The 27,500-nt window shown below is 44.2% G+C and overlaps 2 protein-coding genes across 2 annotated transcripts in view; one reads left to right on the top strand and one right to left on the bottom strand.

The window, feature by feature from the left end:
- The window catches only part of prss12 (serine protease 12), a 23,596-nt gene extending 22,400 nt beyond the window's left edge, over positions 1–1,196 (top strand). Inside the window, exon 13 of the mRNA XM_012831286.3 lies at positions 45–1,196. Coding sequence (XP_012686740.2) covers positions 45–358 — 314 coding nt within the window. The 3' untranslated portion in view covers positions 359–1,196. The remainder of the gene's footprint in view (positions 1–44) is intronic.
- A 3,642-nt stretch (positions 1,197–4,838) lies between these two features.
- The window catches only part of ndst3 (N-deacetylase/N-sulfotransferase (heparan glucosaminyl) 3), a 49,715-nt gene continuing 27,053 nt past the window's right edge, over positions 4,839–27,500 (bottom strand). Inside the window, exons 7-14 of the mRNA XM_031559981.2 lie at positions 12,505–12,687; positions 11,929–12,025; positions 10,704–10,827; positions 10,450–10,624; positions 8,977–9,147; positions 8,561–8,670; positions 7,023–7,125; positions 4,839–6,513 (exon numbers count right to left, since the gene is read on the bottom strand). Coding sequence (XP_031415841.1) covers positions 6,394–6,513; positions 7,023–7,125; positions 8,561–8,670; positions 8,977–9,147; positions 10,450–10,624; positions 10,704–10,827; positions 11,929–12,025; positions 12,505–12,687 — 1,083 coding nt within the window. The 3' untranslated portion in view covers positions 4,839–6,393. The remainder of the gene's footprint in view (positions 6,514–7,022; positions 7,126–8,560; positions 8,671–8,976; positions 9,148–10,449; positions 10,625–10,703; positions 10,828–11,928; positions 12,026–12,504; positions 12,688–27,500) is intronic.

Below are 27,500 nucleotides of genomic sequence, written 5' to 3'. Positions count from 1 at the left end.
ATGGTTATGACATATGACTCTTGTTCTCTTCTGTGATTGGTCAGGTCGAGCTTACTCCAAGACCCTGCAGCAGGCAGCCATTTCTGTGCTCGGCAAGCGCGAGTGTGAGCTCCATTTTGCCGGAACCTTCAACAAGCGCATGTTGTGTGCCGGGGCCCCATCCGATGACCATCGCCGTGTTGACAGTTGCCGTGGAGATAGTGGAGGACCGCTGGTGTGTGAGCGACCAGCAGGGGGAGGGTGGGTCATCTACGGTGTGACATCATGGGGTCATGCGTGCCGTCTCCATGACTCACCTGGCGTCTACACCAAAGTCTCTGCCTTCCTGCCCTGGATCAAGAAGGTCACTGGCCAATAGGAGGCCCCTTCATGCCCTGGATCAAGAAGGTCACTGGCCAATAGGAGGCCTGCATGACCAGAGGACGAACCATGAGGACGAACCTGGCGAATGAGACAGATTCTTCTTTTCTGTCTATCATTCAGATGCCCAGATGTCACAGTGACATGTTTGTCTGATACAGTGATGTGTAGAAATGTATGTGTATGGTGTGTATGTGTAAGGTGTGTGTGTGTGTGTGCGCGTGTGTGTTTTGTGTGTGTGTGTGTGTCTATGTATTTCAGTGATGGTTTTATTACTGATATGTGTCTCAGCACTTCTTGGTTGTAAGGGACCACTAGAAAGGGTAGAGGAGGTCGTGAAGCACAGCTTTTTATAAACGTACTAGACATCTTCAGTCAGACTACTGGGGATTCCTCTCCACAGCACTAAAAGCCACTACATACACAGGTAAAGACAGTCTTAACTCTTATGAAGTCAAACAATTGCACTAAAAGCCTCAGTGTGTGACCAGTGATGTCTACAGCTATTATGACATTGACCCTTGACCCCGGTAATAAATGGATAGCTCTCTCTTGTATCTCCATTAACCTGGTATTATTATGTGTTTGCTATCATGTGTAATGTGTAGAATTACCTGTTATGTTATATTATATTCTCTAGCCAGTCTCGTGTTTCACCTATGGGAATGTGTATTCAATGTGTCGTTGCCTTAGACATGTCAGATATGTTCACCTCCTGTTTCCACAAACTGTCGCCAAACCAGTCGCTGTTTCATTTACGAGTGGAGTAGTTTATCCCACTGAGGTTCACTGCCCCCTGTCTTAATAATACAAGTAATTTTCTTTGTATAAATCTATAAGTCTGTCTTACACAAGTGGACATATTCTTTTTCCATTGAAGTGCAACTTAAATGTTTTAAGTTTAATATAATGACTTATTTCTGTGATATGACAGCTACATGTCTGAGAATGGTTGGGAGTTAAGATCATGTGATGAGTTCCCCTTCATCACCATGACATATTTGCATCTGGTGATATGTTACAAATCCTGGATCTGTTTTCATAACTGACAGTAAAGGGTTACATCTCCCCTCCGTCTCTGCAGTTTCATAAACATGAAGGACTCTGTACTTTGACAGACATTTGAAACTCAATTCCAACCATTGGCAGTTCTGTCTGAATGTTTGGCCTGGAGCAATAAGTATATATGTATATATATATATATATATATATATATATATATATATAGTGATTAAGGATAACTGATTTGTGGCATGTGTGCTGACCTATAGCCTGATTGACAGTCTCAGCTTTGTGCCATGGGCTGTGGTAAACGGCTGTTTAACTCATACAGTCATGTCGACCCCCAATACTTACATTCACTTATTTAGCAGCTACTTTTATACAAACTTGCTTGCGCTAGGGATAAGATATAGATCTTATCAGTAGCTGCTCTATAGGAATCGAATCTTGGCTGGCTCCATGATTTATTATATTTGTCCTTATTTGTTTTCATGTATCTATGTACTGTAGTTTCACACAGAGTTGTGCTCTTTCCCATCCTGTGGTTGTGTGTGCCTCTCGTCCTTCCCTTGTTCTCCCAGGCTCCTGGTGCTCCAGCATCAGACTCTTGTATGAGGAATGAGAGCCATCCTCTTGTCCTGTGTGTTTGCTCCACAGCTGACTCCTGTTTACACACCACCTACTTCAGAGCCAAGCGAAGGACACAGCCGTATTGTGTCTGTGTGTGTGTTGAGAGGTGTTCTTTAAACATTTCGGAAGTGTTACCTCGGAGAAGGATTTAGAATGTGAGGGGCAGGTATGCTGGTGAGAAAATGTAACTGGTTCATACTCTGGCCTGTGTGCTGTTTAACACACACACACACACACACACACATATACACACACACACACACTGCATTTGATGCTCATTAGACTACACCAGCAAAGAGCTTGTTTCCACTTTCTTGTGAAAAGCATGGAGGTTTTTACAAAGTCCTGTGAAAGTAGAGTGAGTGAGTGAAAGGAAAAGAGGATATGCTTAATTTGACTCCATCATATCCAAGCAAGGGAGCGGGGGGGGGGGGAGCAGGTGGCTGCACAGCACTTATCTTTAGGTGTACCTAAGCCTGTTTACTTGGTCATGGGAATCCTGGAAAAGTAAGGGAATTTTAAAATTCCCATTTTCCAGGCCTGTAAAAGTAGCCTATTGAAATTCAAGTAAGTAATTGTTTTTTTTGTAAAAGTTTTTTTTTGTAGGTTTAATAAAATGTAGGTTTAATAAAATTAGGATATGTTATTGTCCTTTTCCATGAACAATGTTTAGTTGTGAAAATATCTGCAGAGACATGCAGTTTCTACTTGAAATAGGGTACTTATAGCTTGTGAAAGGACATGGAGATTTCATTAAAGGTCCTTGAAAAGTCATGGAAAGGTTTGAAAGTTTGTCAGTGAAAATGGGTAGGAACCCTGTGTTAATCCAGATATGTTACACTTAAATAAGTGTTATTGCATTTGATTTTGTCAAATATAGCAGGGCTGTTTGTGACACTCTGAAATGACAAATGCCAATGACACGGCACTGCCTGCACCCATGCCATCCTCACATTAAATACTCACCCTAGGTTTTACCATACTAAACCCTCTTGGTTTTACCATACTAAATCCTCTTGGTTTTACCATACTAAAATAAGATGTTGAGCTCAACAGCAGTGGTGTGAGCCTTGCCTACTCTTTCAGCTTTTTAAAGCAAAGTCAATTTGTATTTCTACAGGTTTTTTTGTCAGAACATTGTCATGAAAGCAACGAGAATGCACAATTTTTTTCTCTTACATTTTTCTCCCGGGAGCATACCACCGAATGATTTGGCCCACACTTTCAGTATGCAACACTACAATGCCAGAAATCTGGGCCCCCCTGCTATAAGCCTCATGCTCCCTTGGATACTTGTTCTAGCCGACCCTGGAAAGAAAGTCTGTATAAGGTCCCACTGCAGGTCCTTGGCCCCTCTGCAATGATTTCTTAAAGAAAGTAGGCTACATGACCCAACATACAGTTAACAATGGCACATGTAGTACACATCCTCTTAGACATTTTAATCTGGTTTCTAAGGGAACTATCTGATCTTGTTGCTCTCATTCTTCAATATTTAATCTTCGATTAAATTGTTAGCCTATCTGATTAATTAAATCTCGTATTTTAAAGCCAGAAGGGACCTAATATTTGATTACACTGTTATTCCGTCTTAATTAATGTGACTGCAGCACCACCTTGTGGTGGGATTGAATATGACCACTGGAGCTCAAACTCTATCACCCATCCTAACTCCCACACCAGATGTTTTCGCTTTAACCCCATAAATTACTGTATAATCTGTTAGTTTCACCGAGTTACTCACAGCCATGGACAAGACACTGTTTCAAGTTTCAAATTCCGATCACATCTGTAAGTATGAGTCAGTCACCCAAGATGGTCCACCTGTCCCACTTCTAAAGCCACAGCTGCCTTCTCCATGTAACCTCGTGCAGTTGAACCAGATTAACCTTAAACAAAAGCCCATCACATATCAGGGCAGTCATTGGTCAGTTTCACAAATGCCTTTCAGTAACCTACTTCCCACCAACTGAGTATAGCCCAGAGCTGGTGTTAAGCGTGCTGCCATGGTTATGGTGGTCAGAAGTCAGGGGGAACAGTCTGTCTCATAGATGTAAGAATCTTAATTTGAACATACTTTCACCCATAGCCTGGTATCTCTCCAGTTTGCCTTTTTCAGATTAAGGGAAGAGAGGAGTTATCCCTAAACCGCAGCATCAAACTCTTGCTAAACTCTGAGTAATATTATTTATAGTCATATGCTGTGCCAGTTTCTTTTCTTTTAAGGATGGTGGTACTGAATTCACACCGTTTAAATTGTGAACTATAATAATGACTTGAGGCCATTGTGGAGGTGATGCAAGCAATTTCATTTCCCAGCACCAGAGGGCGCTTTCAGACAGAAAATGCACACTTGCAGTCCAAACCGCTCTGAAATGTAAATTAAATTACATACTGTAATTGGCTCAGCTCCTTCTCACCACTGTCTCAAAGAAATGTACAGACATTTTATTCAACTGCCACATTACCTTTATGTCCTCTTACCACCTATATTTACACCATACACATACACCTACACACACAAAATTAAGTAGATCAAATATCTGACCTCATCATGTTACATGGTGCTCAGTCGTGCTCTCCTGCTCAGTTGTCCTCCATTGTGTATGAAGTGGGTCTGCTGAAAGGGGAGTAATGGAGTAGCACTGAGCTGAATCAGAGCGCTCAGATGGGCTCTTCATCATGACGGAGAGCCTGAATGAGACGGGAGCACTGAAAGTGTGTGTTTGCATGTGCGAGTCAAGCATTCAAATGAACATGACACACACCAACACACGCACACCCCCACATGCACACAAAGGCGTAATCTGAGAACACCCGAGACAGACAGACAACACAGAGTCCGGTTTAATAAAACATGGTTCGTTTGAGTTTATTGAATATTGACTTATATTTTCATATATTTATTTACAGTCGTTCAGAACAGCTCACTCACTGTCACTGAGGCCATCTTTAAACAGAAGGAGACACGTAACCCAGCGAGTCTGACAGCAACAGTCCTAGTGAGCAAAGCTAAGGCTAACCTGGCAACTAACACAGACAGACAGTCAGACACACACACACACACACACACACAAACACACACACACACACACACACACACACACACACAAACACACACACACTGTGAGTAAATGGAGAATCCAGTGTTGCACAGGTTCTCAGTGTCACTGAAGTTTCAGCTCAGGAGACTGGCCTGTGTGTTTCTCCCACCTATCCCTGTCACATCTGGAGATGGGCACACTCAGACACACACATCCACTTAGTGGTGTCTGAGGGAGGTGACTGAGGGAGGTGACTGAGGGAGGTGTCTGAGGGAGGTGTCTGAGGGAGGTGACTGGGTCAGCGGTGTATCTGTGTTTCTGAGGGCTCAGTCAGGCCTGCGTGGCGTGTTCTGAGGCCTAAAGCTGAGCGGTGTGCCCGCAGGCGTGCCTCCGGATTAGTCCGCGGTGTGAGCCGAGCCCCCTGGGAGCGGAGCCGGAGTGACGAACAGATGGTTTCACCCACATGCTCCTGCGGTGGCGGACGCCGCCTCAGTGCCCATGCAGCATATTCCTGATACGGTGCCACTCCGACTGGCAGAGGGGCGAGAGGTGAGAGCTCAGACGTCATGAGAGGGACAGGCCTCCCTTAGCAGCAGTGACATCTGATCACCTCCTCCTGTGAGTTTAGTTTGGTCCTAAAGTGACCCCTTTAAGCACCTCCCCCATAGCCAACACACACACACTAGACTCAACAAAAAGAAAGGTCCCAGTTGTGTGTGTATGTGAATGTGTGTATGTTTGAATGTAAGTGTGTGAACAAAAGAAAACTATGTAAACACAAGGGATAGTTTCTCTTTGTGGTCACTGTCAGAATCATTCTTTTGCAAGGTAAACATAAGAAACTGAATGAAATAAAAGAAACACATTTTAAAGATGTCAAACTCTAAAACAAAAATCTAAGCCCATCTATACCCCCCTGAGTCCTCAAATGAATGTGTGTGTTTGTGTGCCTGCGTAATTTCATGTGTGTGTGTGTGTGTCTATGTACATACATGGCCACATACACACTGGCAAGTACTGAAACTTAGTGCAAATTGGTCACCGTGGAATCAGCAGCCCATAGTCCCATCGCTGGGCTGGTTCCAGCTGGCTCTTTGCCTCCTCTCTCTCCATACTCACTCCATCATGCTGTTAATCAGTCCTTCCCTGCTGTCCTCTCCTTCTTCCCCTGTCCTCCATCTCTGCGCCCCGCTCCACCCTGTTGGCCCAGGAGCCTGCTTCTCCTGTCAGGGGCCGCTGGGTGGACACAGGTACTGGAGGCTCACGGATCTCTCTGGAATCACTCTGTACTCTCTCTCTCCTCTTCTTTTCCATGCCTCTCTCTCTCTCTCTTTCTCTCCGTCTCTGTCAGGTGGGGTTATCTGACTTTCTGCAGCTCCTCTCTGAGCCATGAGGGCAGTGGCTGGCCCAGTCTGTGTAGCAGCTTGGACAGCTCCACATTATGGTCCCGGTAGTAGTGGGACAGGAACGCACGAGACTGTACAGAGCAGGAGAGGAGACAGAGGAAGAGAGAGGGAACAGAGAGAGAGGGGACAGGGAGAAAGAGAGGGGGCAGAGGGAGAAAGAGGGGGGACAGAGAGAGAGGGGACAGAGGGAGAAAGAGGGGGGACAGAGAGAGAGGGGACAGAGGGAGAAAGAGGGGGGACAGAGAGAGAGGGGACCGAGGGAGAGGAGATAGAGGGATGCAGAATTTGGAGGTGGAATGAAGAGATAAGAGTTAAGAGTCTTTTTAGATGAGAGTGGAAATTAGGGTTTTGAGCTGTGTTGCGTCTAAACCAAAACAATAAGTAAATGCATGCACTACACCCATCCCCCTATAGGTGGTGCTGCTGGCTAGTGGCATGCAAAGCTAAGTTGTGTACTCATTCCGACTTGTTTTCCGACTTCTGCACCGAAGGTTTCATTTCCCCTATATCATTTATCATCACTGCTCATTGGTCCTGAAGAGGCAGTACGCCGGAGGCCTGTGGGCTGAGCCCTGCTTACCTCTGTGTCCATGGGGGGGTATTTCCTGCCTTTGCTCTTCCCAAGACACTTGGTCTTCCCTCCTTCCAACAGCTGGCACCAGAACCCCTTCTGCCGGTCAAACCTGGCACACAGAGAGAGAGAGAGAGAGACAGGTGTTGGGCATAGGTGTTGAAAACAAGAACAACAGACATACACACACACACACAGAAGAGAAGGAGAGAGAGAGAGAAAGAAAGAGAGAGACAGGTGTTGGGTGTAGTTTATGAAAACAAGAACACACAGACATGCACACACAGGAGAGAGAGAGGGAAGGGGAGCATGTTCTACAATTTCCTGTCATTTCTGACAAGTAAAGTTTGAGTAATAACTAGTTCAACTGCAAACACGATCCACTTAAATTTAGACACATCCCCCTTGACAGATTACACACAGACACACACACACACACACACACACACACACACACACACACACACACACACACACACACACACACACAGAGTAATCACAGTCATGGCAGATGTCTTATATAATGTCTTTCTGCTCTCTGCATTTGTAGGCAAGCACAGGATATCCATGTTGGCTTGAGTGTGTATAGGGGTGAGTGTGTGTGTGTGTGCGTGTGTGTGTGTGTGTGTGTGTGTGTGTGTGTGTGTGTGTGTGTGTGTGTGTGTGTGTGTGTGTGTGTGTGTGAGAGAGTGTGTGTGTGTATTGCATTTCATTCTGAGGTAGAGAGAGCAAGTGAGAGAGGGCAAGGAAGTTGCCAAGAATTTGAGGCCAGATTAATGAAGCCAACATGATTGATAGAGCTGTTGACTATGTCAGACAGACACACACACACACACACACACACACACATGCACACACACATCCATAAGCACACAGTGCAATGGAAACCAGCTCAAATCTGGCATCCGTGGAACCACTGCACCAACCTCCACTAGTTATCTGCCACACTATCACCCTGATACCGATCCCTTACATTCAGCTGTGACTCACCCGGCCTGGACCTCACACTCTCATCTTCGCTTCCTCTTATATCTCTCTCCCAATGAGGGCGTGTCATACTCCTAATGAGGGCGTGTCATACTCCCAATGAGGGCGTGTCATACTCCTAATGCTTTTGGTGAGGGACTTGGCAATATGAGAGCTGCCGATGCATGCCGGTGCCTCTGGATTAAATAAATTAGGACTGGGAGAGATGCCGCTGGTTAATGATCTATGTTAATTTGCAGCTAAGCACAGCTAATACCCCAACTGGCCGAGGATAATGTCGGTCCTAATGAGGATGAAAAAGCTAAAGCTAATGATAGCCTAGCCGTGCACCGGGGCTAATGACTTTCACCTACGGATTCCCTCTAATAAATGGAGCAGAAACTCTGAGGTGTGGCTCAAGCTGTAATAATGCTCTGTGATCATAGGCAGAGCTGAAGTGTGCCAAGCCTTACCACTTCCACAGGCCCCTCTCTACACTAATGCCCCCAGCCACCCACTCTGACTCCCCCGGTTCCCAGCAGGCCAGGCCCGCTATGCGGGGAGCTCCAGGGCAGACTTACGTGAGGACCTGGGAGTAATTGTAGTGGGGCGACACTCCCAGGAACTTCTGAACCTCATCCATGACAGCCGCAGGGTCATTCCTCAACTGCTGCCCATCAATTATCATCAGCTGGCAGAGGGAAAGGGACAGTTCTCAGTATATGCATACAGTCTTTATGCAGGGTCACATTTAACTTTCTTCAAATAACATAAAGCATAGATGAAGTATGTTAAATGCTACTGCTGGCTAGATAAAGTTGTTCGACCTGGTTACACATGTGTGTGTAATCTTACAGGGTTCAGTATATGTGAAATAGTGTCTATGAGTTCTTGTGTGTATGTACCTGTGTTAGTGTGTGTGTGTATTTGTGTGTGTGTGTGTGTGTGTGTGTGTGTGTGTGTGTGTGTGTGTGTGTGTGTGTGTGCTCTGTCTCACCTGGTTGGCTGGGTAGTATGTTAGCCAGCGGTCCATGTGGTTGGCGTAGAGGCCGGGCAGGAGGCAGCGGTTCTGGAGGGAGCGCAGCTCTGGAGGGGCCTGGTGTCCAGTGGAGATCACCTCAAAGAAGCTGTAGCGCAGGGCTGCGTGGTCCTCATGAGCCCGCTGGTGCTGCAGGAAACACACGAGTTAAACAGCCGTACATGCACGTACACAAACGCACACACACACACTCACATACACACTCACATACACACACAAAGTTCAGCCTGGAATAACAGTAAACAACCCTTGTGCAATATCACTTAAATGTCAAATGATTCAAAATTGTATCACCTTAGCGTAATTGCAGTAGGAACTCAATGTGACAAAAGTCAATACACGTACACGAGATTCAAGTCTTTTTTTTTTCAATACTTCGCATGTCCACCTTTATTTCTGATGACAGACTCAGTCCTCGTCTGCATGGAGTATACCAGTAATGCACAGATTTCTGGAGGGATGGAGGGGTCTCTTTAAAATACCCCAAAGGTGTCTACTGGATTGGCAGCCCCATTATCACCACACTTCCACTTCCCTGCTTCACTGTCCAGACGACGCATTTATTGTAGTAGTCCTGACCAGGTTCACGCTAAACATGCTGGACCCCATATCGAGCCGAACAGGTCTTCAGCACAAAAGATCCATTTGATGGTGTCCAGCATGTTTGGGGTGAACCAGGCCTCTCCCCCCCCCCCCCCCCGTCCTTCTCGGTGGTAATCATCTCCTGCTGAGACCCAGAGGACCTGCAGCTGAGGCGACATCACTTCTCTCTCCTCTCTGTCTCTCTCCATCCCCTCCTCTCATTATTTTGTCTGTCCCCTGTAAATAAACCCATTCAACATAGTTGCTGTTACACACACACACACAGATATACACACAGACATACACACACACACACACACACACACACAAACACACAGACATACACACACACGCACACGCAGACGGACACGCACACACACACACACACACACACACACACACACACACACACACCCACACACACACACACACACACACATACATTGGCTATTGCGAAAGCAGGATACAAACCAATTTAATTAGCCATTGACTTTCCCTCCAGAAATATTGATTTGTACTGTAGGCAGCGACGTGTGTGTACTCACGTCTCTGTGTGTAGGAGCATATGTGTGTGCCTGTGGGTGGGTGTCTCTGCTGATCTGTCCCTGTGTGTGTTCATGCATGCGTGTGTGTCTCGTTGCAGACACCCCTCAGAGTGTTTACAGTGCCCTGACAGAGTGTTTCATTGGTGGAAATAGCAGGCTTTATGAATGGATGATACCACTGTACCAGAGCGGCCTGTTCACGCTCTTTCCGGAAGACCAGACAGGGGTGCGTTCAGATGAGTGTGCCAAACGACTGGCTGATACTGTATCAGATGCACATCAGTGCTGTATAGGATTGGCCTACCTGGTACCATGAGTAGGCCCTGTCGGAGGGGTTGATGAGGAGGGTGATGATCTTGGCTCGGGGCAGTAGGGCTGCAGCTCGTTTGGGCGACTCCTCTGAGGGGAAGTAGTTTGCACTCTTCTCAAACAGGAAGTCCGTACTGACGTTAGATGGAACAGGGAAGAACTCCATGTACCTATAGATTACAGTTCAGTTAGGGGAATGTAATTGATGACCTTAATTGCGTCCTGACTGCAGGGAATGTGAATGCTCACCAGTCCACGCCTTTGTGGTAGTTGTGGGTGTTGAAGAACTGAACCTCCTCAAAAGTCTTGGCAGAAGGGAAGTTAGAGGTGATGGAGGGATGCATTATGAGGAAGAGGTACAGTGCTGTCGTTCCTGCAGAGAGAGAGAGAGAGAGAGAGAGAGAAGACAGAGAGAGAGAAAGAGAAGAGAGAGAGAGAAGAGAGAGAGAGAGAGAGAGAGAGAGAGAATAGAAGGAACAGTGTAAGAGAGGATCGATCTGTTCATACGATCCTGATAATAAGACTGTTTATGGAGTTAAACACAGGAAACCTGTGGGATTGCTAAAGACCCGAGGTGCAGGATGGGTTGGAATCAATACAGCTGACTATATTGTGTGTTTGTGTGTGTGTGTGTGAGTGTGTGTATGTGTGTGTGTGTGTGTGTGTGTGTGTGTGTGTCTGAGAGAGAGAGAGAGAGAGAGCATCTATGTGGGGGAAGTAGGAAGTATAAAGAGATGGGGAAGATATAAAGAGAATGCTTCCTATCAGAATGCTCTAACAAGGCAGAAATCTTTGACAGAATTCGTATTCTTTTAACGCTGTGCTTTCTCTGTGGGTCTGCCTCTCTCTCTCTTTCGGAACACAGCTACCTAGTGTGAGAGCTCATGCCTTAAGCTGCACTTTCATCACTCTCTGCACAACAAGGTGAACTATGACAAGGGATCTGTTCGAAACTACCCCCCCTCCCCCTCTCTCTCTCACGCATACACACACACACACACACACACACACACACACGCCTACACACACTATGAAGTTTGGTTCATCAGAGGTTCGTGCATCTATGCAAGAAAGGGGGAGAGGAAATGAAAGAGGTGTGAGTAAAGGACGGATGAAAGTGAAGGAGTGAAGTAAAAACGAATACGAGGGAGGAGGCAGGAAGTGGTGCTTTCTTTCTTCAAAGAACCAACTTCAGCCCACATATCTGTCATTCCACCCCCGTCTCTCTCTCAATCTCACTCTCCCACCTTCCTCTTCTCACCCTTTCCCATAGGCCACCCGTTTCACACATCCTTTCTATTTGTAAATGCTCCACCACTGAGAAGATCTGGTTTCCTTATGACTGCTGGTCCCAGTAGGCACTGCTAGTCAGGAGGTCAACACACATCTCTCTCACCTGTCTTCTAAAAGACCAATCGACACACATCTCTCTCACCTGTCTTCTAAAGGGCTAATCAACACACATCTCTCTCACCTGTCTTCTGAGGGCCAATGACCAGGAACTTGGGCAACCTGTCACAGGTCTTCTCCTTAGACCAGATGTCCTTGTGCCTCTTGTCATCACAAGGGTTCTGAGACGACAGGACATACACATTAGTGCAACTACATATGCATGTGATGAAAAACACATGCGTATACAGTACATTCAAATGCACACATATTCATACAGTGAGTCTGTCACATGCATGGTTCTCACTGAATTGCAAACACACGCACACACAAATATACACAAGCACACTCACACACTCATCCCTAATCATATGTACACACACACACAACACCCTTCCCCCAAACACACACACACACACACACACACACACACACACACACAAAAATACACAAGCACACTCACACACTCATCCCTAATCATATGTACACACACCCAACACCCTTCCCCCAAACACACACACACACACACACACACACACACACACACACACACACACACACACACACACACACACACACACACACACACACACACACACACACACACACACACACCCACACACACACACACACCCACTCATTGTCTTAATCACACACAGACCTGCCAGAGTGGATGTCTCTGCTCGGGGAAGAGCTGAAAGTACTTGTGGGCGAGCTGCAGTGGAGGCAGCGTGTGGAGCCGCAGGTTGGTCCAGCACTGAAGGAACGTGGCCAGGTTTGCAAACGTGTACAGACCCAGACGATCATTCCCGTAGTTGGACAAATGAGTCATGAAGATGCTTATCTGTTGAGAGAGATGCAAAATGAGGCTGAGAATGAGAGTGAGAATAAAACACATGATAAAGGAGAAGAAGCGTCTCTCCTCTCTGGCCCAGCACAGTACCCATGGGTGCACTGAGGACCCCACACAGGGCACACAGAGAGAGTAGCACACATCCTTTTCATCACCCAAGGCAATGCACTGGAGCCCACACAGGGCACACAGAGAGAGAGTAGCACACATTCTTTTCATCACCCAAGGCAATGCACCGGAGCCCAGCATGCAGCAGACCCTCCCAGAATAGTAGCAGCCTGACGGCTGCTGGGATGTAGGGTAGGTGTGGTGATGTGATGTGCTGTTCTTGGGAGTATGACAGGGATCAGGAGGTAGGGTAGGTGTGGTGATGTGATGTGCTGTGCTTGGGAGTATGACAGGGATCAGGAGGTAGCGCAGTGGCTCTCACCACTCCTGCAGAGATCCGTCACCAGGATGCACAGAGGGCTCACAGACTGAAGCAAACACAGAGAATGATTTTCTAAAAACAGAATGGTGTCCTCAAGTGGGATAACCACTTATGTTTTTAAAATTTCACTGTATGGAAATAGAGAGCCGTTTCTCTATCTGTCAATATGTGTGTGTGTGTGTGTGTGTGTGTGTGTGTGTGTGTTTGTGTGCGAGAGAGAGAGAGAGAGAGAGAGAGAGAATGTGTGTATTTAAGTGTGCACATCTTTCTAATTCGAGTGTATATGTGTGCATGCCTTTGACAGGAAACGTTTGAAAGTGTTAAATGGTTGCTAAGCGGTTACTATGGATACATAAACTCAACTGAAGTGAATGTCAGCTGTGGCTCTTCAAAGTAACCTCAGCATTCAGCGTTTGGTTTTTATCCAGTGGTCTTAACATAACTGAGCCGAGCTCCTCCGCGCTCCTCCACGCTCAGTCTGAGTCACTGTGATGAGTTCACTCTCCGCGCTCCTTAGATCACCTTGAGTAAAGCTGCGGCTCGCTCTGCTCTGCTCTGCTCTGGGTGCCCACTGCCTTTGTGCAGCACTCGAGCACACGCACACGGACACAGCTTTCAACACTGCGCTTATGCTGCAACTGGGCTTAGCAGGAGAGTGGAGTGGGTCTATATCTCAGACCATAACTTCTCATGCTAGGTGTGTGTGTGTGTGTGTGTGTGTGTGTGTGTGTGTGTGTGTGTGTGTGTGTGTGTGTGTGTGTGTGTGTGTGTGTGTGTGTGTGTGTGTGTGTGTGTGTGTGTGTGTGTGTGTGTGTGTGTGTACATTCTGGTGGACTGCAGATCGTTCCATGAGACTCTGTTGTTATTGACTGTGGATCAACAGGAATCCACCATCAATTCATTCATTAATTTCTCTGCTCATCCTGTGTGTGAGTGTATGTGTGTGTGTGTGTGTGTGTGTGTGTGTGTGTGTGTGTGTGTGTGTGTGTGTGTGTGTACGCGCAGTGACTTTGTAGGTTGCTCTGAGAGATGAAAGAAAAGAGTCTAACTGTTCAAGATGTACCCTTGTGTATACGTGTACACGCACATACGCCTACACACACACACACACACACACACACACACACACACACACACACAGACAGACAGACACTGAGAGTGTAGGTCTATTTACTTGTTCTCTTCAGCCACCAGACTGACCTGAGAAGATGTGTGAGAGAATAAAAGGAATGTAGCCATTAAAGCATGCATTATTACTGACATAACCGGCTTACATAATACACAGGGGGTTGTGTGTGTGTGTGTGTGTGTGTGTGTGTGTGTGTGTGTGTGTGTGTGTGTGTGTGTGTGTGTGTGTGTGTGTGTGTGTGTGTGTGTGTCTGTGTGTCTGTCTGTGTGTCTGTGTGTGTCTGTGTGTGTCTGTGTCTCACCACATTTGGACCTGTATATTTCTGTGACTTTGCCAGGCTCTACCAATATCAAGAGTCAATCAGCTCTGACCGCACTGACTGATCTTTAGATGCAGGGATAAGTTGTTTACACACTACAGATAACCTTGTGTGTTTTAACTGGAAGGACAAATCCCTAGAACCTCTCAGTCTTAACGTGTCAGGTATGAGCCTGTAATAATGCAATGGGAAGGGTTAACCCTAACCCTGAGATGTACGATGTAAAATGATTACAGGAAATCATTAACAAACACAAGCACACGCACAAACACAGTGCCACTGATGTATGCCAAGTTTGATTGTTTGGTTGCTAAGTGACCCTGAACACACCCCTGATTATTTATTGGATAATAGTAAGGGGGGAGGGGGGGACATGCTCTGGTTGCTATGGCAACCAGCCAACATCAGCCAATATGTGTACAACTGATATTTAATTGACAGACAGATAATGAAGGACACAGAGAGAGAGAACTAAAGGGAGAACAGCAGTCTTTCTTCTCTCTCTCTCTTCCTTTTTCTTCCTCTCTCCCTCGGAATGGCAGAAAATCAGCTGTGGCATCAGAGGCCTTACATTAAAGTAACGCAGGTGATCAGACAGTGATTGATGTTGCCTTCACAACACTGACTAGTGCACACACACCTAAACAAACTGGGGCCAGTGATGGAGTGACAGACAGAGTGAGAGAGAGTGGTTGAAAAACGTCCGCAGGGATGGATTTAGAAGGGGAAAACCTAATTTTGTCACTGTGGAAAGATTGCAGGAACGAAAGTTTTCTGATTCTCTCTGTAGTCAAACTATTTTACGAGCCAATACATGTCAGTTCTCTCTCTCTCCCTCCACGCTTTCTCTCACTCTCTCACACACACACACACACACACACACACACACACACACACACACACACACACACACACACCTCCGGAATAGAGGACACAAATAAATGTGTGTGTTCTGGGAACAGATGTTCACACAGAAGCACACACAACCCAGAGCTGCCAGAATAACAAATGGCTATTGGCTTTATGGGAACATCATGAGTAGACCTCAAATCTATTGTAAAACACACACACACACAAACGCGCGCACACACACACGCACACGTGCGCACACGCACACACACACACAGAGAGGGAGGGAGGGAGGGAAGGAAGGAGAGAGAGAGATTTAATCTTGAAATCGGTATTTAGGTTTTAGGATTACAGAAGCCTTGTCCAACAATGCTGACGATATACTAAGACGTAAGGATAAACTGATAAATCAGCTAGAGCACTACAAATTTGGAAAATTGGCTCTTGTAACAGTAAAAAAAAATTTTTTTTTTTTTTGTCATTTAAGTTTTTTATTTGTTTCAAAGATGCAATTCCATACATAGAATTTACACATATATGTTACTAAACATCTCACATTTTAAAGGGGAAACACAAACAAGCAATCAAAAAAAATCAAAAATAAAAACACACAAAAACAAACAGAAAACAAAACCTTAAAGGCAGCCCATATGAACCCCCACAGCACCCCAAACCCATTACATTTTACATACAAATATGCATTTAGTGTAATACATATACAACCCTTCTCCATTATATTAATTAAAGTCCTGCATCCCTTTTAAGAGTCTGTGACAATACTGGAGACAAAATATAGCCATGCTTGGCTGGTTTTGCTTGAATTATTCTGCACCCTTCCTATCATAAGTTCAAAAGAGGCTATCTCTGTCATGAGCTTGAGCCACTCTGTAACCTCTGGTCTGTGTGGGCTCTTCCACTTACGTAAAATAATTCTGGCTGCTACCATAAAACCTGTTATCATCACTCCAGTTACTGCTTTAGCCAGGCCTGGTGGCATTTGAGACCTATCCCCTAATAGGCATAACCGTGGAGATTCTGGCAGGGGTTGTCCGAGCCAGCTTTCAAACTTTTGCAGTACTGCCTTCCAAAAAGGCAATACTAAGGAACAATCCCACAAGGCATGGAGGAATGTACCCATTTCTCTGTTACACTTCCAACATTTGTTGTCCTTGGTTAAACCCATTTTAAACAACTTATTAGGGGTAAAATAGTATCTATGAACAATTTTATAATGGATGAATTTATTTCTAGCATCTCTTGTAGCCCTTCCCACATTAGAAATAACATCCTGCCACACCCCCTCATCAATGTCCATACCAAAATCTCTCTGCCATATTACTCTTAAGCCTTCACACATTTTGGTCTCGATACTTGACATTTTCTTATAGAATACTGAAGCCGAGTGTAGAAAATGTGGAGAATTAAGGAACTCCTGTATCACATTTTCTTTTTCCTCTTTCCTTCTCAATCCAAAAACAGCTCCTACACTGCTTCTTAACTGTAAATACCTCCAAAAGTCCCCTCTATCTGTTAAGTCAAAATGTTTTTTAAGGTCTTCAAATGACATAAATGATTGTTCTCTGTACAGATCATGAACTGCCCGTATGCCTTTCACCAACCATGTTTGCCATAAGAATACCTTTTTCCCAATACAGATTGAGGGATTATTCCATATTGAGGAATAGCTTTGTTTATATTGTGATATCCCCAATATCTTGTGTGCCCTTGCCCATGCCCACTGAGAATGGCGTAGAATTAAGTTTTTTCCTGTTGTCTGACTCTCTGTATTCTTTTGTGACAATAGTTCCATAACACTGAATGGGCATGCAAGCCCCTCTTCTATCTTAACCCACGCAGGACAAGATATGTAAGTTCCCCAATGTCTAGCTAACTTATTTATTTCAAATGCTATGCTATACAGTTCCACATTTGGAAGTGCTAATCCGCCGCAATCTCGTGAAGCTAGTAGTTTCTTAAGTCTAATTCTGGGCCTTTTCCCATTCCATAAGAACTCTGTAATTAACTTGTTATATTGCTTGAATATTCCATCAAAAACTGTCACTGGAATCATCATAGAAATGTAATTGAATTGTGGAGCCACCACCATCTTAATGATACTAATTTTTCCCCACAAAGTCAGTTTAAGTAGTTTCCATTTGTCCAAATTCAGCTTAATTTTCTGTATTAAAGGGGACATGTTAATATTAATTATGTTTTCCAACTCTGGACACAATCTTATACCTAAATACTTCAATCCAGTTTGGACCCACTTAAACTGAAATTTGGTAAATATTGATTGACTGCATCCTTTCGATATCGGCATACATTCCGATTTCTGCCAATTTATTTTATAGCCTGACAGTTTTGAAAAAGACTCTATTGATGCCAGAAGATGAGGTATAGACAGTAGAGGGTCCTCAATAACCAATAAAATATCGTCTGCATAGAGGAACATTTTGTGTTCCTCTTCCCCATGTGAGACCCCTTTAATGCTGCTCTCGGCCCTAATTGCAATAGCTAGGGGTTCCAGAAATAGTGTAAAAAGCAGAGGACTGAGAGGATCTCCTTGCTTAGTTCCTCGTGTCAATTTAAAGAAAGGGGATATCATGCCATTTGTCAGTACTGCCGCCCTTGGGTCAGAATAAATTACATTCACCCACTTGATAAATCTGTCTCCACATCCAAATTTTCGAAGAGTGTAGTGCAAATAGCTCCATTCCACTCTATCGAATGCCTTTTGGGCATCCAAAGATATGGCGGCTATTGGTGTTTTTTTATTATGATTAATCTGCATGAGGTGTAGTAAACGTCTAACATTATCTGTAGATGACCTGCCTTTTATGAAGCCTACTTGATCGGGATGTACTATTTGTGGTAAGATGTTTTCTAGTCTAGTAGCGAGAACTTTTGTTATGATCTTACAGTCCACATTAATAAGACTGACTGGTCTAAAACTCCCTGGATCAGTAGGGTCTTTATCTTTTTTAAGAATTAAAGATATCAGAGCTTCATTAAAGGTATTTGGCAGGTTTCCAACTGAGAAAGATTCCTTATACACTTCTGTTAAGATGGGAGCCAGTTTGTCACTATATTCCTTGTAATATTCCGATCCGAAACCATCCAACCCAGGCGATCTCCCAACCCTCATAGATGAAATGGCCCTTTTGACTTCATCTACTGATATAGGACGGTCCAATGACTCCTTCTGATCCTCTGATATTTCTGGTATTTCAATCTTGGAGAAAAAAGCATCATAGTCACTCCTCCCTGGGTTAACCTCGGATTTGTATAACTGGTTATAAAAATTTGCAAACACTTTGTTAATATCACTAGTGTTCATCATCAACTCCCCTTTAGAATTTTTAACAGCTGGTATGGCGTAACTAGCCTCTTTCTGGCGTAGTTGTCTGGCTAATAATTTGCTAGATTTTTCCCCACTCTCATAGAAATTGCCTTTAAGTCTAAACAGGGCATACTCTGCCTTTTTATTGTATATTTCATTTATTTGAAATTTCAAGTCACATACTTGTTTCAGTAGAAGATCACTATGTTTCTCAGCCAGAGCGTTCTCCAGATCCTTAAGTTGAGACTCTAGTTTTTTTAATCGTTGCCTTTCCTCTCTTTTTTTCTTACTTGAATGTGCTATAATCTTGCCCCTGATATAAGCTTTAGAGGCTTCCCAAACTGTCCCCACTCTATCTGTTGTGCCCATATTCACAGAGAAAAAAAGTCAAGTTCTTCTTTAATTTCACTACTGAATATTGGGTCCTGAAGCAGAGATACATTCATTCTCCACCTACTTCCTTTGTTTCCATCTTGCCCCATTACCAGACCTAAGTGCACGATCGCATGATCAGTCAGTGCTATCGGACCTATTGAGCAGTCAGAAACACTGTTAACCAGATCTTTGCTAATCAAAAAATAATCTATCCTGGAGTGAGATTTATGGTTGTGTGAATAAAATGTATATTCTCTGTCTTTTGGGTTAACCAACCTCCATATATCTGTCAAACCTATATCCTCCATCAGCAACTCAATGGCCATTCTATCTTTGGGTATGTTATTAGAAAAAGTGGTTTATCTAAGGCTCCATCTAAAACCTGATTGAAGTCCCCAGCTATAATCGTATACCCATCACCAACATTTCCTGCTAGTTTGTTTATTTTATGGAAGAAACCTGGGTCCTCCCCATTTGGAGCATAGATATTGCATAAATTGATTTTTACTCCATTAATCTTAGCTTCTACGTATATCACTCTGCCTTCTTCATCCTTTTGCTCTTTTATAAGTAGAAAATTCAGATTCTTGTGCACCAAAATAGCTACTCCATGTTTTTTACTAGAGTATGAGCTATGATATATCTGGCCAACCCAGTCTCTCTTTAATTTAACAGCCTCTGACTCAGTCATATGAGTCTCTTGTATAAATGCAATGTGGACTTGTTGAGACTTGAGATATGATAAACATTTCTTTCTCTTAATGGGATTTTTTAATCCATTAACATTCCAAGACACTATTCTTACACAGTTACTCATAATTTAAGAAATGGATATTGTGACTGCCATATTGATATGACATTTCTCGACAGGTGCAGGCCTATATAGACTAAGAGGCCCTTAAAACAGATATGGGTAAATGAAAAAAGAGGGGGTGCTGCCCAGCTGCTAATCAACAATAATAACACACAGTAACCTACATTCATAAACCCCTTTAGAACAGGGAACATAGAAAATATCCCCATACCCACCCCATATACCCCTCTCTCTGCCTTGAGAGACCCTCCACACAACCGGTCCATGAGGCACATTGAAGTGGTCATCATCAGAACCCCCACCCCCCCACCATCAATCCCATCAAAGCGTCCGTTTCTTAACAGTCTAGAAAAAAAATATCACAAATCCCTATAAAGGACATAGCCTAGTTACAAATTAGCCTAGTGGCTAGTCAAAGTTAGCCTATACCTAATCTTAACAAACCATTTATTTCAGACCCAAATGAAAATTCGGAGAAAAGAAAGCACAATAAGTATGGCTAATTTACTCACTGCGTCTTTGATTATGGCAAATGATCTGTTTGCCGGAGAAAAGGAAAAAAAAATACTGGCGTGAGAAAAAAGAAAAGTTCCCCAACCTTATAGCCCACTGACTATGTCCACTTTTGCCATCGTATCCGAATTTCAGCTGAATCACTGTCCTAGGTTAGGTTCCTAGTCGCCAGGCTCCTGCACAGGCATCCCGTCCGGTGATCTCTGCTTTTCCGACTCTTTGTTAAGAAAGTCCATAGCCTCTCTGTCGTCAGTGAACTTCATTCTTTTCCCCCGCCATGTAAAGCGCATCTCCGCTGGATAAGCTAGGGTGAAACGCACATCAAGCCCGTGTAGCCGAATTCGTAAATCCTTGAACTTTCTCCTCTTCTCCGCAGTCTCCCTCGTCATGTCAGGGAAAAATGACAGCTTGCACCCTTTCCAGACGACCTCTTCTTTGTTATTGTACGTTTTCTTTGCGGCCGCCAACACCCTCTCTCTTTCCAAGAAACTGAGAAATCGAATTATTATAGGTCTGGAACCCTCTTTAGGTATTGCTACCGGAGCGCGGTGCACTCGCTGTAGCTGTGATCCATCCAGTTCAATCCCAAGAGCTTCGGAGATGATCTTCTTCACACATTCTGACGGTTTACCGTTTTCCAACTTTTCTTTCAGACCTATGAGTCGCAGATTTTGGCGTCTGTCTCTGTTGGCAGCGTCTTCAACAGCCTGGTGTAGGTCCTCACACTTCATGGCAGTCTTATCCACTTTTTGGCGGAGGTCATGCTTCTCATCCTCTAGCTGAGAAATTCGGTTTTCTGCTTCATTCAACCGGAGCAGGACACTGTCCATATCTGTTCGTAGTCCAACATTGGCATCTTTAATTTCGGATATATCTGCTTGCAATGACGTTAGGAGCTTTCCAACTCTTCCCATCTCCACCATAGCTTTCTCCAAGGACTGTTGCATAGATGCTAACACATTTTCACTATCTTCTTTGCTAGCCCCAGCATTACTCTGTACCTTGCTAGCTCCAGCAGCATTATTTTTTCTTGTTGACGCCATAATGCACAAATCACCAGGGCCTAACACATTAAAACCGAGACTATGAATTACTATCACTGTATAAAGCAAAAATTATGTCGACTGTTCACAGTTAACTAGCGAATTTTGGGTAACTTTGGTTAGTACATTTTTTTGTATGTGTACATTTTCATCTGGTCATGCTGTTAATATGACATGTTGCGCCATACCTGTTCTGTAGGTAGAGGAACATATATTTGTTGGAATTGGTGCGGTCCAATATTTATATATTTTGAAATAATGCCATACTCTTATTTAGCAGACACTCTGAGTTAACAAGTAACAACACTCATGGATACAAGCATTTACATACATGCCCATTAAATGCACATTACGGTGAATATAGACAATCAACTTTTGTCACAACCAGGCATATAGTGTACTAATTATTTTTCTCACACACACTAAATACATTGTGTCTCTAAAGGAAGCCACTGAAATGACAGTCTATTATATGTTTGATTGTAGAGGTGAAAAGACAAACATCATCAAGTTATTGGAGGTATTGCAGTGAGTTGATGAAGTGAGATGCAGCCCTGCTCTGGTAATCCTGTTCTCTGTCACGACTTCTCTTCAGTTCTGATGTACTCCAAGTGGCAATTTGTGTGTAACTAATATGCCTATTTCCATGACGGATTTAACTAATACGCCTCTTTATTAATGCCAGATGAATTAAGTTGAAGCAATATTTCATAGTAATACGATTATTCCTAGTGAATGTGTATTAGAATCCTGAATGAAGGTGTCTCAGTATGTTAAAATTAATTAGCATTTATCTATTGTAACATTAGATACCTAAGTTGAACTCAAGAGGCGTAGTGTTAGTCTGCCCTCCTCAGTGTTAGGGTCCCCACTGAGTAAACAGACTTCAGGCTTCATGTTTGGTTTTCTCCGCTTGTTTGGGGGAAATCATGTTCATGTGTTATTCTGTTTGATGGAGTCAAAGATCACACCATAATGATGTAATGTTTAGACTAGCTCTGTAGATGATACATGAGGTCCTTAGATCGACAGCTAGCTTCTCTGCTCTTACTCTCTGCTCTGCTCCTAGTTTTGCTCTGTGGTTCCTCGCTGTGAGGAAGATCTCACTCTTTGATTCTTACTTTTCTGTTATGTCTGGAATGCTGATCGGTTGATTGGTTTATCTGGAAATTGTAATAAATCAATTTTTGATACAAACCATTGCATTGGAGGCCGTCTGGTAATTTAAACAGGTTATATGTATAAAACTAAATATGAACCAGAAATGTGTTTATTCTGCCCTGTCTAATTGAGCGGTAAGACAGGAGTGAGAGTGGGGTTGGTAAAAGATATCCCCACAGCTGGGATGTGGCCGGAGGCCGGAGACCCCTTCCCCTCCCCTACTTCATTTGCTGCCTTTTCTCTGTCATCTGTCAAATGTAACGTCATAAAATCACTGCCTGCCTTTCTGCTCTCTCACTTTGAATGAATGGAATGTTGATGACGTACAACTCCACGGCTGAAGCATGTCAAACGCAGAGTGATTACTAGCGGAGAAGAGTCAGAGTGATTACTAGCGGAGAAGAGTCAAGAGTGGGGTTGTTCCAGGATATTCCCACTCATGGAATGCCCCTTTGTCCAATCATAAATTAATATTAACCAACCGAATCAAACTATTGTATGAACATTGATCGACAAACACAACACCTTTTCTTACACAAACATGCATCCACACACAAACACAATTTCAGGAGAACCCAAGCTGTACTTTTCCTCTAAATTTATCTGGATTAAGTTAATGACATTCAAGTTCTCCTCAGCAGCAAACATCCAAATCCACTGCTGACATTTCACAATTATTAGTTTGTGTGTGGGTCTGTGTGTGTGTGTGTGTGTGTGTGTGTGTGTGTGTGTGTGTGTGTGTGTGTGTGTGTGTGTGTGTGAGTGAGTGACTGAGAGACAGAGAGAGAGAAAGCGAGAGAAAGATTACAAGTTTGGTGTAAGCTGACATTTGTCAACAACTGATACAGATTGGACTGCATGAATTTTAGGGGGAAGGAAATGTTTATCAGTTAAGCATGCACAAGACACTCATACACATACATACATATATACATACATACATACATGCACGCACACGCACAAACACACACACACATACACACACACACAGACACACTCACACTCTTTCCTGTTCTGCATACTAATGACATTAACAGTTCATTACACTAAAATCTTTGCTAAAAATCATGTCACCATCGTTCTCCTCCCTCTATCATCCTTCTCTCTCTCTCTCTCTCTCTCTCTCTCTCTCTCTCTCTCTCTCTCACTCTCTCCTCCTGTCTATCTTTTTCTCAACCCAGTTTATAAATTACATTACTTTTGAATCATTTACACTTGACTAAGAATGGTATGAGGATTGGGCAGTCGTCTATTCCTATTACAAAGCACTTAGTTCCAGATATATTTCTTTTTGATTGAATTTTTTATGGCGCGGGAACATAAGCCTTTTCTCTCTCCCTCTCCTTTTCATTATTTGCTGGATAATTGAAAGCAGAGCATCAATACACTAAATGGTGTCAGGACAATTTGTTCCGCCCCTTCCAAAGAGCATCCATCCTTGCGCGCGCGCACACAAGCACACAAGCACACAAGCACACACACACACACACACACACACACACACACACACACACACACACACAGAGGAAAAAAATACACCATCCCTCACACTACAAGTTTACGGAAGGAAGATCACAAAGCCTTAAAGAAAGGGCCAATATGAAATGTCAGTGATGATTATTTTAGTTTACATTTGAATTTGCCAGTAAGGTGTTAGATATATGTGTGTGTGTGTGTGTGTGTGTGTGTGTGTGTGTGTCAGGTCTCCTTCCAGTGAAAGGTGTTGTGTGGTGTTTGTATGTCCTGAGATGTGGTGGAGTGTTAGCGTGTCCTGTGAGACCCACTGATGGCAAGACTGGCAGAGGGGGACTATGGGTAGGGAGAGAATGTGCTGAGGGTGGAGGTTCACTAATGAGAGGCGAGCCAGAGCTGCTCACTAAATGTCAGCTCTGATCCATTTCTATAGCGGAGGGAAAGTGGGAGGGAAGGAGGGAGGGAGGGAGGAAGGGAGGGAGGGAGGGGAGGGAAAAGGAGATACATGTACATGCTGAAAATAAGAATGGTGCCACTGTAAATGTATCCTGTTAACTCTCAGAAATTATGATATCGAATGATTATAAGTATTACACAATAGTCATACTGTCTTTGTACACAGAAATACTTCAATGTCTTCACACCTATTTGTGGTGTATGTGTGTGTGTGTGTGTGTGTGTGTGTGTGTGTAAATGTTCTGTACTGTTACCCTTGGCTGCCTCCCCGTATTGTTACAATGAAAAGTTTGGTAGTGTCACTTCTTCTCCCCCTTCTTCCCCGTCCCTCTCTCCCTCCAGTGCTCAACTCATTCCAGCTCCTGGAGGCTAATGGCAGTATTGGCATTCCACACAGTGGGGCGGAGAGAGATATTGATTGGCCGGCTGGTTAATGTAGCAGCCAATCGTTAAGTGGTTGTTAATGTTGTGTGGGCGGAGTTTGACCTTTCCCGCCCAGCCCCTGGGACAACCCAGGTTGAGGTTCAACGCTGAAGAGCCCGTGCGTAAGCTGATGCCCACCTCTGCTCATCTCTGCATTCACCCATTACCAGAAAATACATCCCACTCCGTAAACATGACATACTGCACTTTCTATACTATACTTTCTAGTCTCACATGATCAGTGTCAAAGGTCAGTCTAAGCAGGGACCAGTCTCACAGTAAACAAAGCTGTGTATCAGGGCCTGCTTTCCATATCATGAAACCTTAACCAGCTGTCCTATCACTCCAGCTATGGAGTCCTAACATGTAGAATATGTATATGCAGGTCAGCTTGGTGAGCCCAGAGTTGCTCTGCTTTCCATAAGGATTAGTCTTGTGCCCGAGTCCAAGGGGGCTGTTGGGCCTGTGAGGTGTGCCCCAGAGGGGGTGGTTGGGCCTGTGAGGTGTGCCCCAGAGGGAGCGCTAGCCACCAGTAGCGCCCAATGGAGCACTGCCCTATTGCCCCATGTTGACTCGGCGCCGCACTAGGATTCACCACAGGAAACCGTTCTTTTGACCCTCTCCACTGACAAACACTATGTTCACTAATGCTACGGAATGGGAATAACCCATATGGAAAGAAATCGAGAGAAAATGGCAACAGTAGAAAAAACAACATTCTGGACCAATAACATTCAATCTATTGGTATGGAATCTGTAATTCCGTAGCAAGAGTGCGCTAACTATAGTTCCGGTTTCGTAGCCGCAGTCAATGGCGTTAACAAAAGGGTTGGGTCTGTGTCTGTGTCCGTGTGCGTGTGTTGGTGAAAGAAGCTACAACCTTGAATCTAATTAAGGAAAGCATATAAAAGAATATTTTACGCAGAGAAACAGTAACACACACACACACACACAAAGATACTGTGAAAAAAATAAACGAGTGGCACACAGAGGACTGTTTGTCACCCCCTCAATACATGTTGTGCTACAGTAACCCCAGTAACACCATAATGCACTTCATCCACAAGCAACACATAATGCACTTCATCCACAAGCAACACATAATGCACTTCAACCACAAGCAACACATAATGCACTTCAAGCACAAGCAACACAAAAGCCTCAACATTTCATTCACAGAATGTTGGAAACAACTCAAAATGAGACACTCCTTAAACTGATGCCCTACATGTACCACCCAGGTATGACGTGCAGAATTACACTGTGACTTATTGCTTCATGGATACACCTTAAATTCCAGCGATCATGGAGCCAGCTAGTGCTGAAGCTCGCAAACTCAGAAACACATTGTTTAAGATATGTACATGCCAGCACTGCATCACTACCTTAAACTGGGTTAGATAAAATACATAAATAAAAAAACAAGGAAAGGAGGATATTTGAAAGAGAAGACAACTAAAATAGAGTCTATTTTCCTAATATGAAAATAATGGTGCCAAAGAATGAAAACAAAAGTTGGTCACTGTGCGACTGCTAAGAATGAGACTATTCTAAAGAAAAATCAAAAAAATTCAAAAGCCCTCTTTCAAAGAGACATCCGCCATGTCCCTTGATTTCCGGACTGAAAAGATCAAGAGGTTGTTCTGCTGAGAGAAGGACAAATTACAGCTCTTGATGCAGGATGCAGAGACTGCCTACTACTGTCCCTCCATGACTTTTTCACAAGCCTGCTTAGTCTGCGCTGAATGCTGAGATGTGAGTGTATTAGGAGGAACCAGAGCAGGCAGGGCAGGGCAGAGCTGACTGGCCCTCTGATGCTGCTCAAGTCTGTCTGCCTGAGTAATCACTAAGACCTCAATCCACATGCGGCTAACATGTACTCTGGAAATAACATGACACAACATCATTGACATAAAAGGAAACTCTTGTGAGTGTGTGTGTGTGATTGTGTGCGTGTGCGTGTGTCTGTGTCTGTGTCTGTGTCTGTGTGTGTGTTTGTGTGTGTGTGTGTGTGTGTGTGTGTGTGTGTGTGTGTGTGTGTGTGTGTGTGTGTGTGTGTGTGTGTGTGTGTGTGTGTGTGTGTGTGTGAGTGAGTGAGTGAGTGTGTATGTGTCTGTGTGTGTGTGTGTGTGTGTGTGTCTGTGTGTGTGTGTGTGTGTGTGTGTGTGTGTGTGTGAGCGTGTGTGAACCTTAAACAGATGGTGTAGAGGACAAAGCGAGGTCAGATGTATCTCTGCATTTCTCTTTCCCTCTTCTGACTCGGGGAAGAGCCCACCATCTTCCTCCTTCTGTTCATTCTCCTGCAGCTCCTAATACCACACTCTCCTCCATCTTTCTTCCCTTCCCTTCCTTTCTCTCCTCACCCTGTCCTCTCTGCATGTCTTTTTATGAGTTTAAACCTCTAACTCTCTCTCTCTTGTGTTCCTGGTGCGTGATGAGCATGTCGAGATCACTAAGACATGGTATGGCTCGGCTG

This window comes from Clupea harengus, chromosome 22, assembly GCF_900700415.2.
Source record: "Clupea harengus chromosome 22, Ch_v2.0.2, whole genome shotgun sequence".
Classification (NCBI taxonomy): domain Eukaryota; kingdom Metazoa; phylum Chordata; class Actinopteri; order Clupeiformes; family Clupeidae; genus Clupea; species Clupea harengus.
This window is presented reverse-complemented; position numbering and strand designations above follow the sequence as displayed.